Here is a 13,330-nt window from a genome sequence, read left to right as displayed (position 1 = left end):
AAAGAGAGAAAAGAATTAATGCAAAAAAAAATAAGTGGTCATGTCTTTTACAGGCACATTCACTGATATACCACTTACGCTTTACCTGTTAATACTGGTCCATATTTATTGGATTTCTTCTGAATTTCACATTAAGTTTAACTCTACGTCTCTTTTGTAAACGACAGCTGTGATTCTAGTCTGGGGCTGGTGGCCCACCTCAGAGTGAGACGCTCCCATCAGTGTTATGAAGACTTTGCAAAAGCAACAGATGCACACAGAAAGCATTGCAAAACAAATGTAAAACCACATAAAATAATAAAAAAAAATGATTTCCTGACAATGACTGTGCTACAATACACACAAAGACAGACACACTCGCTCATCTGCAAATCTGGAATGCTCAGTGTATGTATGTATGCCCTACGAGTGTGTCCCCAGGAAGCTTTTTCATGTGGCAATATAGAAACGTCTCGGTGTTAAAAGGCAGCTGCACACAACCCCCCCCCCCCCCCCCCCCTCCCCTCCCCTCCTCTCTGCAAGAGCAGCCAGTTCACTTCCTGGCAGCCCTGTTTATCATGTGGTTGATGAGAATTCCAAAAGATGATGCAATCGTCTCAGCACTCCAGTATGGACTCCTGGAAACACTTTGGCACCAAAAACATCACCACGCCAAAAAGAACTTCACTTACAGTCACACAACACTCTCTCCATCTCTCTATTAATCAGTTCATTCTCTCCTGGGAAACACTTGCTTTGTACATGTTTGTTCCTCAGAATACTATTTCTAGGGGCTGTTCGCTAGCACACAATCATTTTGATTTACACAAACAGATTGGGACTGGACATAGAGACAATGTGCGCCTCAACTCAACACGAAGAGTGACATGAAGACACTTAAAAAGTGAGCCATTTAATGTTATACAGGCTTTGACTCTTTTCTAAATGACCCTTTGAGAGTCCTACACTTGTAGATTCATGCCTGCCATTGATTTTATTGGTGTAACTTTAATGGCCAGTCCAAATATCCATAGAATTATAAAAGCCTTTTATGTGCAGACCATTGCTGTTGACCGTAAACTAGTTATATATATATATATATATATATATATATATATATATATATAATTGTTTTTCAACTGTGTAAACTCTCAACGATCAACTGAATTATTTCTATACTTTCATTCTAACTTTAACACAATGCCACACTGGCACCATCTAGTATTTTACAGGTCAATTCATAAATTAATTTGGGTTTTGTAGAAAAGAAAATACATTCCCAGTATTGTTGTGATTATTACTCACAGCAAGCATATGCTTCACAAGAACAGGCCATTCAGCGTTTACCTTTTTAAAATCCTTCACAGTGTGCCGCCATTTTGACGTCGCAGTGCCTCAGTGAGACACTCCTGATTAAAATATTTGAAGGAAAAAGTCGACTGTTTTAAGGGCAGAGTGGAAGCTACTCCTGGCTCTCTGTTCTTCTTATAGGCTGGCCCAATAGCCCTGAAATACTGGCGAGACAGTGGTCAGTCATCGGAGTTCTAATGTATGCAATAGCACAGTGTAAACTCAGATTGAGCTAGGAGCAAACAGAGCTCTGTGCTCATTTGTGACGTGACTCGTGCAACCAAAAAAACAGACAAAAAAAAACCAGGCTATTACATCTGAGCAACATTAGCGTGAGCTATGGCAGTAAGGCCAGCTGTTGGATTTTGGATTGCCATCCCCACATGAATACACTTCTCGTTTGAGGACACGCCTCATACAACTTAAAACCTTTAAAATTGGTCTGAGTCTTGAGCATACAAAATCAATTCAGTATGAGGCGGCGTGGGCACATCTTTCGTTCACTGGTTACTGTGTGCTCCCATAAGTGAGAGTGTCTGCGCACGGCCATGCTCTCCAAGCTTACAATGGCACCAAAGAGGGAGCTCAAACTCAAGATTAAGGTGATCACACAGTGGTGAAAGAGTGTGAGTCGAAAGGCCTCTTGTTAAGACTGCAGTCTGAGTGTCCACAACAGAGATTGCGATCAGTACCAGCATTAAAGAGCACTTCACACGACAAAAGGGACAAGGCTGCGAGTAGTGTGTGCTGGGCTGATGTGTGGCTAGGCTAACATGCTCAAGGCTTCAGATGAGAGTGGAGATGCGTAGCGTGGGTGAGGTAAACGATAACCAACGGTCAAATTCATTCTCAATACTAGCACCACAGCTCATTGGGATTTACGGGCATTGTTATGGGTAAGAAGCAGCACAGTGCATATTCTAAAACAGTGCAACTAATGGATGCGGCTGCTCATTTAATTTCATTCATTCATTCATTCCTTCAGTCACTCACTCGCTCACCTCATTCATTCAGTCATTCCTCAGTACATCCAACTAGGTGAACCGCAGGATTGAATGTGAAAGTGTGGTGAAAACATCGATGAGATCAGGTCTAGAGACTAGTGAGGAACCTTACGCAGGTGCAGGTGCAGGTCAAAGGTCGAAACGAGTGCCAGGGCAGCCATGCTCCATCCCAGACAGACTCCCCCTGAGCACTCGGAATGGCATCGGCTCACGTGTGAATGCAAATATGCGTAAACATGTTAGACAGAATTGAGGAAAAACAAAAGAAAAAAAAAGAATGGCGAGGGGGGAGGGGGGGAGGGGGGACCAAGCAGGGCGACAAACAAGGATGTACTATGAAGACTTCACACACAGAAAGCATTCATACACATCAGGTGCATATGTTCTGCACACGAGCACACGTAATGCCAAAGTATATGTACAATATGGATCGTATCCTCTCGGCTTCCGCGGTGGTTTGTGGAGGAGACCCTCTGGTGGAGACGAGCTCTCAGAGGTCCCTCTGGAGGAGAACTTCTAGTCTCTTTTTGACAGACAGTTAGGATGTGTGGAAAGCCTGGTTCTAGTGAGAGTGGAGAGTGTTTTGGGTGGGGCAAGGGGGGGGGGGGGGGGGGTGAGGGAGGGTAGGCACAGGGACGGTAGAGGACCAGGTCACCTGGAGGAAGAGGTTGGGATGGGGCTGGAAGGGGGGGGGTGTATGGATGTGGTTTGGGGTTTTAGGGGTTTCGGATGGGGTGGGAAGGGGAGGGGGCAGGCTGGCTCCCCTGGGGCGGCGGCTTGTGTGCTATGGTCACGTTTTGGACCGGACCGACCTGCTCTTCTGCTCCCATGGGCCCGCCCCCTGCAGATCAGTTCCATATCCGCAGGAAGCTATCCCATGATCCCGTGGCCACGGCCATGCCGTCGTCTGTCACTCCTAAACAGCTGACCCTGTTGTCATGACCAGCCAGGACACCTGGAAAAAAGGGAACACCCCACCAGGTATTAGAAAGGAAAGAACCCCTAACAACCAAACCATCTCTGACCTATTTTACTCAGTAGGCAAACGGGATGTGTATATAGCAGGGCGTGCAAATTGCTGAGAAGTACTTCTCTGCTACGTCACAATGTTGGAGTCCTGGCGAACTGTTAGACATCTTCATCAAACACACACAAGTGGCCACCATTTCCTTACATAGTCACTGCAAGAACCAACAACAGTGTGTGTTGTGCGCTTACGGCTGTGTGTGCGATGCGAGTGTGTCTATACATTTCTACAGGATTGAAAGAAGGCACACTCTCGTTACAGAGTGTAAAGAAACAGCTAAGTATGATTCTAATTCTAAACCTCGGACCGGAGGTCAGCGTGGCCCCCAGCCCAGCGAGGTGTTACCCACCTGAACGCTCCCCCTTCAGTGTGTCCCACACGTTGCAGTTGAAGTCGTCATATCCAGCCAGCAGCAGGCGGCCGCTCTTGGAGAAGGCCACGGAGGTGATGCCGCAGATGATGTTGTCATGGGAGTACATCATCAGCTCTTGGTCGGCACGCAGGTCAAACAGCCTGCAGGTGGCGTCGTCCGAGCCCGTGGTGAAGGCGTTCCCGTTGGGGAAGAACTGCAGAGGGGAAAGGTGTGTTATGGGGGTTCACAATGAGATGGACCAATCAGAGAAGACCAGATGCAAAGATAACCTAATGTATCTATGGCAGAGCACTACCGATACACGATATATTCACTAGGGACAGGTTTTCCTGAGGCAGGAACTAACTTATGTTAGCAGGCATTTCAACATCATTTGACACACAAACATGCACTTCTAAAACATTCTTGAACAAAGCTCAAAACTGCACATATAGTGGTCATTGTTGCCATAAGCAGAATATCAACTATACTAGACTGTCACAGGTTTTCCCCAAAGGCTCACTGTTGTGTTATAAATCCAAAATCCACCCACACAAGCCAATATGCCAATACACCCCCCCCCCCCCCCCCCCACACACACACACACACACACACACACAGAGAAAGAGTCTGGCTCTGATGCAGATGGTGTGCCTGCACATTGCGTCTGCAACCTCTTACACGCACTTGCAATCACCCACAGACACCCATACACAGACGCGCACGCACCAAACACACGCCAGAAAGAGACTCTGCCACTCACACAGACGGCGTTGATGTCGGACACGTGTCCGATGAATGACTGCCTGCACATGCCGTCACGGATGTCCCACAGTTTGGCAGAGGCGTCGCAGGCCCCTGACACGAAGATGCGCGAGTCCGGGCTGAGGGACAGGCTCATGACATCGCCGCTGTGGCCTGTGAAGCTGGTGGCCTGCTGGCCCGTCTCTATGTCCCATAATGCACTGCAAGGGAGCGGTATTCAGAGAATCAGAGGCAATGACGCACGCACGCGCCCACACACACACACACCAGTCAGCTGCTTTTCAGTCCCAATAAAATATTTATCCCAGCCACCGCCCTGTGTGTACGAGTGTGTGTGTGTGTGTGTGTGTGTGTGTGTGTGTGTGTGTGTGTGCGTGCATGTTAGTGTGTGCGTGTGCTAGTCTTGAGAATACCAATTAGGACCATGAAAACTGAAAGAACAAGAACTCTAAAATGTCTTTAAACCATCAGGCACTCTGCCAAGGGAGCATTTCAATATTTAATTAGAAGTCTGATAGTCAACAGAAGAGCAGCACTAGAATAAACCATCACATCATCATAAAATGATAAAATGCCCCAATTTGGCCTCCTGTAGTACATTTGTGAAAGGTAGTGTGTGAAGTGTGCGCACCACAGATGTATTTGCCGTGTGGCAAGCAGTGGCACAGTGAAAGGTTACGCTGTGAATGTTAAATGTCAGATCTGCCGGCTCTCAGCTCTGAACTCACCATGTGGTGTCTCCTGAACTGGTGAGGATCTGGCTGTCATCCAGGAAGCGACAACAGGACAGGTAACCTGCGCACATACACAGACACACACACACAGGCACACACACAGACACACAGACACACACACACACGGGGGTGAGGTGTATGTGTATGGTCCACCAGTTGTTTGCTTCATCTAAGCAGTATCTAACTACAGTATCACAGTATAAGAGATCAGTGCATAACGACTAATACACATTGATCAACGCTTTCATTTTCTGCATTACTACATACTTCGTACTACAATATTACACACGATCAAGTTTAGAGCAGAACTATTCAGTGAGACAAGGCATTGACTTGTCAATGACTGACTAAAATCAGCTCCCAACAGCACAACATGACTACACTCAGACTCACAGAGCTACATATTTGCCTTGACATTCACTGAGCCCAACAACATCAGTACAGGAAGAATCCATGAGATCCTCTCGCAATTAACCAATTTGTGAAAGCATTTGGCAGGAGAGAGCTGGTTCGTCTCTCTACATGGAGACTGCCGCTGTAGTGAGGTCATATTTCTGCGGCATTTGAAAGGGCGCCCTTGGACCTGAACCTGTGACCTTGGCTTTGCCTGAGCATGGATAATTTGACCTACATGAGTACTGTTAGCATTGCACTATACCCTACGCCCGATACCAATTAAATGTGGAGCGGTGCCCTCAAAGGGACTTCAACCCTATGGCTGCTCCAGAATGCCTGGCTAACCTGTGTGGCCGGGCAGCTCTCGGGTGACGCGCACGTTGCCTTCGCGAGTCTTCAGGCTGTAGATGGAGCAGATGTTGTCCAGGCCTCCGCAGGCCACGTAGTTGCCGGAGGGCGCGTAGGCGCAGGTCATCACCCAGGAAGAGCGCAGGGGAATGGCATGCATCTGGCACACACAGCAACCATCATTACCATCGGCTTACACTGATGACACGCACAGAGGTGGGCAACCCCTGATTGAGGCAGAACAAGGCCTTAAAGGTCTTTTGGAGATTTGAAATCAAGTTCTGTTTTTCCTTTTGACAAGCAGTATGGTCACAAGCAACATAACTGGGAAACACTGAACACACTGAGCTGTGTTATCAGGTCCTAGTGTTTTCACCAACCGCAATGGCCTTACCTTGTTGGTGGTGTAGCTGTCCCAAATGATCAGTTTGCCATCTTGGGAAGCACTGACAAGGAGTCTGAATGTTGCAAGGGACATACACACACAGAAGCAGTCAAGGACAGCATTCTTCAGATACAAGTGATACACACGGTGATGCGTGAGAGAGACCCAACAACCTTCTCACAGTGGAGAGGCAATTGGCACACAGCTCTCTACCCTTCCGCTTGAAAACAGATGCAGGGGGCATGAAAGGGAGGGGGCGGGGGTTAAAATGAATGTGTGTATGTGCTTTGGGTGTACTTGAGTGTGTGCTTGAGTTTCTGTATGTGTGTGTGTGTGTGTGTGTGTGAATGAGGGGGGAAGAAGCTAACAACCATGGAGAGGAGGGGGGAAGCAACTATGGGGGGGGGGGGGCACGGCCACGGGAGAGAGAATGATCTCAGGATACCCCCTGAGTCGAGAGCCGTTTCATGTATAATTGAGTGAGTGAGCTGACGGCGCTGGCCGGGCCGGGCCCCACACACACACACACCCCCCCAACATCCCTCCATTCTCTCCAGCAGAGTGCTGACCTGGAATCAGTGCACCAGTGCATTGCGTAGATTTTGGCAAGGTGGCCGCGGAGGGTCCGCCGGGTCCTCATCTGGATCCGTCCCACCGAATCCAGACCGGCCGTGATCTGACACAGGAACGCAAGAGGGAACAGCAACGTCACTCACAACTCAACTTACCTAACGGATCTCACTCAGCCCCTCTTTTCACAGAACAGGCTGGACATTCCTTTTTATCAGAACAAACGGTGTCTACCAGTGCAGACACTACACTTACGACTTTTATCACTTAAGCTCTAAGAGTGATGTCGGCAAGTCAACCAGTTATTTGCCTGAAGTAGACAGCGACACGGATACAGGGATACAAAACAGAAAACCCTTCTCAAAAATGATGGATTTAAAAAACAGACACCAACCTACAAGGGTGAATGATGTTTAAATTTTGATGGGAAACCTTGGCATGCTGGATGGTGTTTAATATTTCAGAGCACTTAAGAGCATGTTCCGCATGTAGGTTAGCAGCAGCTTTGCATGCCTGTTCTGTGCAAGCTGCTGAAAGCAGGGCAGTGGAGAAGAGACAGAGAATCTCCCCTCTTTCTGTGAAGGCTTCTCTTAAACTGGTCTTTGGGTGGGGGTGAGTGTCGGTCTGTTTGTGTGTAGGTGTGTGTAGGTGTGTGTGTGTGTGTGAGAAAGAGAGAGGGATAGATATAGAGCAGAAAGACTGAGTGGGCTGTTACCTGCGACAGACTGGAGTCACTACAGGCTTTCCTGGCATCCTGGAAAGAGTGAGGAAAGAGAGTAAAAATGTGGCCTGCCGTCACTCAGGCTTCTGGAAAGCCGGTTTCCCAGTCATGCTTTTTTATCTAACCGCAGCTTTCACTCCATTCACAAAGACCCCATGTACTAGCCCAACACTGACCCTCCTTATGGATTCATCTGCGGGCTTAATGGGGAAAGTGATGTAAATGCGAAACATACAGTGGGCTACTGCCAGCTATTACTGGGCCTGGTTCTTCCTTCAGAGAGTCAGCAACAGCCAATTGAAATGCCTGGTCACATATTCAAATCACTGACATACAATGGTTTTATTATATAGTAATTATCTAACAACACATTTCCTTTAGTACCCTAATTTTGCATGTGGGACATTACTTATCACCACGGGGTCCTTGATATCTACTTAAAGTGATAACCCTGTTGGTTAACTTGGGGGTGTAAATTGTTGAAGTTCAGAAAGTAAATGTCCATCCAAAATGCAGACTTAGTTATTATGCAACATTTCTGGTGTTAGCATTCATTAATCACAACTCCTGGTTCAAGAAATGTACCATTTTATACTCTAGATCAGGGGTCTTCAACAGGGGGTCCGCGACCCCCAGGGGGTCCGCGGAGGTACTGCAGGGGGGTCGCGAAATCTTTGGTTGATAAGATCATTTTTTTTAATATTTCTAAAAAAAATAAATAAATAAAAAAATCAACCAATTTTTTTTCCCACAAATTTAAATGTCTTCCAAATCAGAATTGTATTTATTCCCTTTAAATTTACATTAACATAAATCCAACATATTGTAGCGAACGTATAAATTGATCGAGAAGACGTTATCTTTCAGTCCAATCGACACCCACAGCTACCCACAGGAGCTCTTTCAAGCTGGGCACCGGTTCACTCACAGCACCTTTCATGCACAGGCACTAGCCAATCAGATCGCGTTTCTGCTCAAGTCTAAAGAGCGCGAAGGTAAAAAATAAAAGATGGCGGACCAAACTCCATAGCTGGTCTTGTTTGTACCTATAAATTGTTAGTTTGACATTTTTTTGCTTAGATTTAAAAAAAATAATAATAAAGAGAAATAGACACTGTAAAAGGTCAAAAAACGTTAATTGTAACTGAAAAATAAGTGAGGATTTGCGAGGTGTGTGAGCCTCCTAGCTAATGTTAGCATGCTACTACCTACAATCTTAACAACTTGCTAGCGGTGTGATTGGTTTGTTGACCTGTCAATCTCACTATAACATCTATGTTGTCAACACAACTCCATGCGCCAGACTCCTCCTCCGTCATCCGTTGGATCGTGTCAGTCAGGAGTAATTGAAAAGAAGATACATCTCACTAATGTGGGAGGATGTGTGCCATCGACACAATAACAGGGTAGCTATGTTTTTTTGGCACTAGGCCTAGTATATTATAAACAATATTTTATGCAATTTATATAGTAGGGGGTCCCTGCTCATCTCGCCATCAGTTTGGGGGTCCCTGGCCTGAAAAACGTTGAAGACCCCTGCTCTAGATCGTTGACTTAAAAGTGCTGGAGAAATCTCTTACCTTCTGAGCCTAACAATCACTCTGGACAAAACTCCTGCACACACTTTTGCCCAAATACCACTACAGAGTCTGCTTGCACATCATGGGGGAACCTTTAACAAACTATTTTCATTTCTACATTTCTAGAACCATCTGCTGTTTTCGAAGTAGGAGCTAAACCTGACAAACACAAGTTTGAAACGTGAAATGAATCATACAAACTGAGGGGCCATAACTGTGATCGGGTAAGAAGCTGCTCTACTCTGTGAAATGTCAACAATATTTCCAAAGAGGGAAAACATTAAAAGGTATGAGGAAGGAATGGAGGAATGCAAGAATGGGCAAATTTTGCTCTGAGCCTGACACCTGTGAGTGTTTCTCAGCCAATAAGCCTGTGTTCAATTACACACCCCTACACTGAAGACTGCTCTCCAGGAATGTGTCTCTGCTTGGTTCCTTCCACTGGACATTTGACCCTTACGGTGGACCTCTTAGGCCCTCTGTGCCGTCATCCGTCAAGCCCCCACTTACTCTGATCTGATTGCGCAGCTGCTCCGCCTCTTGGCGCAACTGCTCCAGCTCGCTCATGGTCCTCTGCTGGGGTCTTCACTCCACAGCCCGATGCTGCTGCCGACACCTAGCACACAAACACACACACACAGACACACACGTCATGCTCCATCAGACACACTTTCACCGCCGACTTGCAGTACAAAGTCTTTGCATTGGCAGCTGCATAAGTGAGTGAGTTTCAGACTTTATCTAGCCCAAAATGTCTGCCTATGCCTGCTTTACAACATTAACAACTCTGACCAAGCACACTTCACAGACACCAGCTTGAACAAACGGCTTGTGCTGACAGTGGGTAAGACAGCTGTGTATATGATCCACTCAGAACCCAGCAATAAAACAATAAGAGATGAAATGCACACACAACACCTCTTCTTGATTTGACGGGTTAAGAGCTGCATGTCTCACACCAACAGATTTAACCATGGTCTGGTGCCACTTCCTAAAACACAAGGCCGGTGCACTTTGTTGCAGCATTACTAGATGGGCGTAGAATAGCCTGCATCACTTCCAGATGTGGAGTGTGCCAGTATTCTGCCACTCGCATCATCAGGGTAGCTGCCCATGTATCGGTATCAGTGGGTTCTCTTCTCACCAGCATTTCCAGTGGCTGGACAGCAACAAAAAAGCGATCTGAACCCAACGAAGACAATGACATTGCTATGAATCACTCATGACTAATAACTACTGAGCGAAATGTGTTAGCAGTGCCACATCTATTTCACTCTGCCCATTGCTTACATTGCTTGGCCTTACTTTCCACTGGACTGGTGATGCAATACTGGAGATACCCTTTAAAAACAGTGGAGAAGTGTCAACTACAGGAAATGCAGAAGGGTGTGACCTTATAGGCCTATATGAAAGGTCATGCTCTCTTCTTTCTCTGTTAACTTCATCAAGAAATCATTTTTTGCTTGCAAGAATACGGCAAAACAGGAAGCTAGTTGTTCACAAGACTTATGAACAGTAATCCAGATGAAAGGTAACGCTGATTCAACTCAATTTTAGTCTATCAATTAAACACGAGTGTGCACTTAGATTTAAGAACGCATGCCCTGGTAATGTCATTCCATTCACAATGCTCTGATGATCAATTCAATCAATGGTAACCACTTGACAAAACCAAACAACAGCAACATACAATACCGTAGTTTGCCATTTTACAGACCTGATATATTAATATGAAACTGAAACTGTTTGCTCCGAGATAAAAAAAAAGTGGTCTAACAAATTAACTAAGCAAGAATAACGCTTAACATATGTACAAATAAACTAAGGGTGTGAGACACAGAGTGGGAAAATTTAGCCATGGGTGACACAGGTAAAAAAAAATCTAGCATAATTCCTGGACGGAGTAAGGTTCCGAGTGACAGGACCAGGAAAACTACCAGCAGAGGTTTTGGCATTTGAATTCAACATTAACAAGTGTCCAGAACTGCTGTGTTTCAGTTTTCTATCTAAATAGCGAGCTAGCTAAAATCTGATTGTGTGGAATGCCAAAAAGACTCCCGTTGACGTTGTTAGTAAACCATACAACCACCTACTGCATAATGTAAATCAACTGGTGGATAATTAAAAGGAAAGGATCGTGACCTGTCGAGACCAGTTACCGAGTTAACAACCCAGCTGATTTTAGTGAAAACATTCACACCATGGCTAATTAGCTAGCGTTCGCTAACTAGCTGGATGGATCAAGGTATTTCATATAGAAGGGTTATGCCGTTTAGATCACAGTGTTACTGGCGGCATATGTTACATATACGTAGCTAACCTGTTAACTACCCTGATAATGAACCTCCACAAGTTTAACCATGGGTAACAGTTAGATACATTAGAGAGAACAAACGTAACTACGTTATCCCACAGGTTGCACTGACTGAACGCCAAGTTGAGCGAAAGGATACACCTAAGCTAACAGGCCTGGCTACGTGAAAACTAACCGTAACTTGTTGAATATAAGTCTTAGTCAAATGTCACATAATTCACTATATCAGTATCACAGTCATATCACACTGATCTAGTGTGGTTATCCATCGAGTTAGTTAGCCATTGTATAGCTAATTTGGCTTGCTAGCCATCTGTCTCCTGTTACAGCAGCTACTTAGCTACCTACCGATAGCAAGCTAGCTACTTGTGGTGTCATGAACAACGCCAGCAAACTTACGTGCTGAGAAAGGCAATTTAAAGTAACGTTGAAGATGAATCCACCTTTAGACACCATTCATATTTCCTTAGTGAAGGAGATTCTGAAACGCAAAGTGTGTCCTATATCCGATATTGCTGGAAAATTAGGACCCAACCGCGTCAAACTTACGAAATTTTAGTCAATTCACCCGGCGATTACCACACCCATACTAGTGTTGGGAACATGGTAACAGTCGAAAGTAGGGGAGTGGTGATACATACATGCCTTAACCAGTTTACAGAAACATGAGGAAAGCATTTTAATTTTGGAAAAATATGTATTCTCCACACAATTTGACCACATAACAAAAACTGCAAACACAATCTTGCAAATGAGGAAAAGTTGTTTAGCAAGTGGTTACGGGTAACCCATACATCAACATGGTATTGTCTGCCAGCTTCCTCCTCAAGTGAGTACGAATACTGCAGCTCCAACCAGCAGTCTAGTGTGTTATATTTATGTTGTTTGAGTCGAAGAGAAAGCGCAAGTGACACTTTAAATGCATTATATTATAACCTATTACTAATCTAAATGTAAATATGACATTGCACTAATAGTCCTGTGACGGAAAATACACATCGCTTTTAAATGGGTCATTTGCAAGTGATTAATATCGTGTTTTATTTCAATTAACCAATGCCGTGTTCCAAACAGCCATATCAATAGCCTACTTGACGGAACTGTCTTCTGTGCAAATTTTATGTGCAAAGTGGACAGGGCGATTTTTGATTTTGCAGGCCAGGGTACCATTGTAAGTGTTAATCCAAATGACCTGCACCTGAAATAAAAGTGACACCACTCACTTCAAAGAGAAATTTTGGACTGATGTTTGCTTGCCTACCTACCTATCCTATGTACATCATTATCAGGCTACCTGGACAAGTTCACCACCTTTCAAAATCATGTTGTAACTTTAATGTTGTATATTTAATTTCATATTTACGATGAACTTGAAGATCATATTTCACTGAATGAACTGAGGCTAACTCCTCTAAATGTACAAACCAAGGGACTGTCATTGACATGCACATTAAATTGCTTTGGCAATCAAACCAATATGCTTACACAGTTTGTATTTATAGCCAGAACACCAACACTGTAACACTGTGCCTATGCATAATTCAAAGATGGCATTGTAATGTAAAAGCCAATTGCACTCTTTCAAAAGTAACAGTGAACACAAGGCTTACCTTACAATGATTTTGCACTGTGTGGAGCAACCTACGTCCCTTTGTGTTTCTGGTTGAAAGGCGGTAAAGTGGACGGTGGGGGTCCTGAATGGGACAGTGTGGTGAGGAGTCAGACAGGAAGAAGTCAATATGATCTACATCAGGGCTTGGTGTGCATAGGTGGGGCTGGTGGTGTGTGTGTGTGTGTGTGTGTGT

The 13,330-nt window shown here is 45.1% G+C and overlaps 1 protein-coding gene across 1 annotated transcript; it reads right to left on the bottom strand.

Annotated features, from left to right (window-relative positions):
* Window positions 1-1,203: 1,203 nt before the first annotated feature.
* Window positions 1,204-12,064, bottom strand: gnb4a (guanine nucleotide binding protein (G protein), beta polypeptide 4a). Its single transcript, XM_080836090.1, has 10 exons — window positions 11,925-12,064; window positions 9,722-9,827; window positions 7,626-7,664; window positions 6,910-7,016; window positions 6,350-6,413; window positions 5,953-6,115; window positions 5,206-5,272; window positions 4,476-4,677; window positions 3,710-3,926; window positions 1,204-3,288 (listed from the first exon to the last, which is right to left on the bottom strand). The coding sequence occupies exons 2-10, from the start codon at window positions 9,776-9,778 to the stop codon at window positions 3,182-3,184; spliced, it is 1,023 nt and encodes a 340-aa protein (XP_080692216.1). The 5' UTR covers window positions 9,779-9,827; window positions 11,925-12,064; the 3' UTR covers window positions 1,204-3,181.
* Between the last annotated feature and the right edge of the window lie 1,266 nt (window positions 12,065-13,330).

The sequence above is a fragment of the Sprattus sprattus genome (assembly GCF_963457725.1).
Source record: "Sprattus sprattus genome assembly, chromosome: 4".
Classification (NCBI taxonomy): Eukaryota; Metazoa; Chordata; class Actinopteri; order Clupeiformes; family Clupeidae; genus Sprattus; species Sprattus sprattus.
The sequence above is the reverse complement of the archived record's forward strand: the minus strand, read 5'-3'. Positions and strand labels throughout refer to the sequence as shown.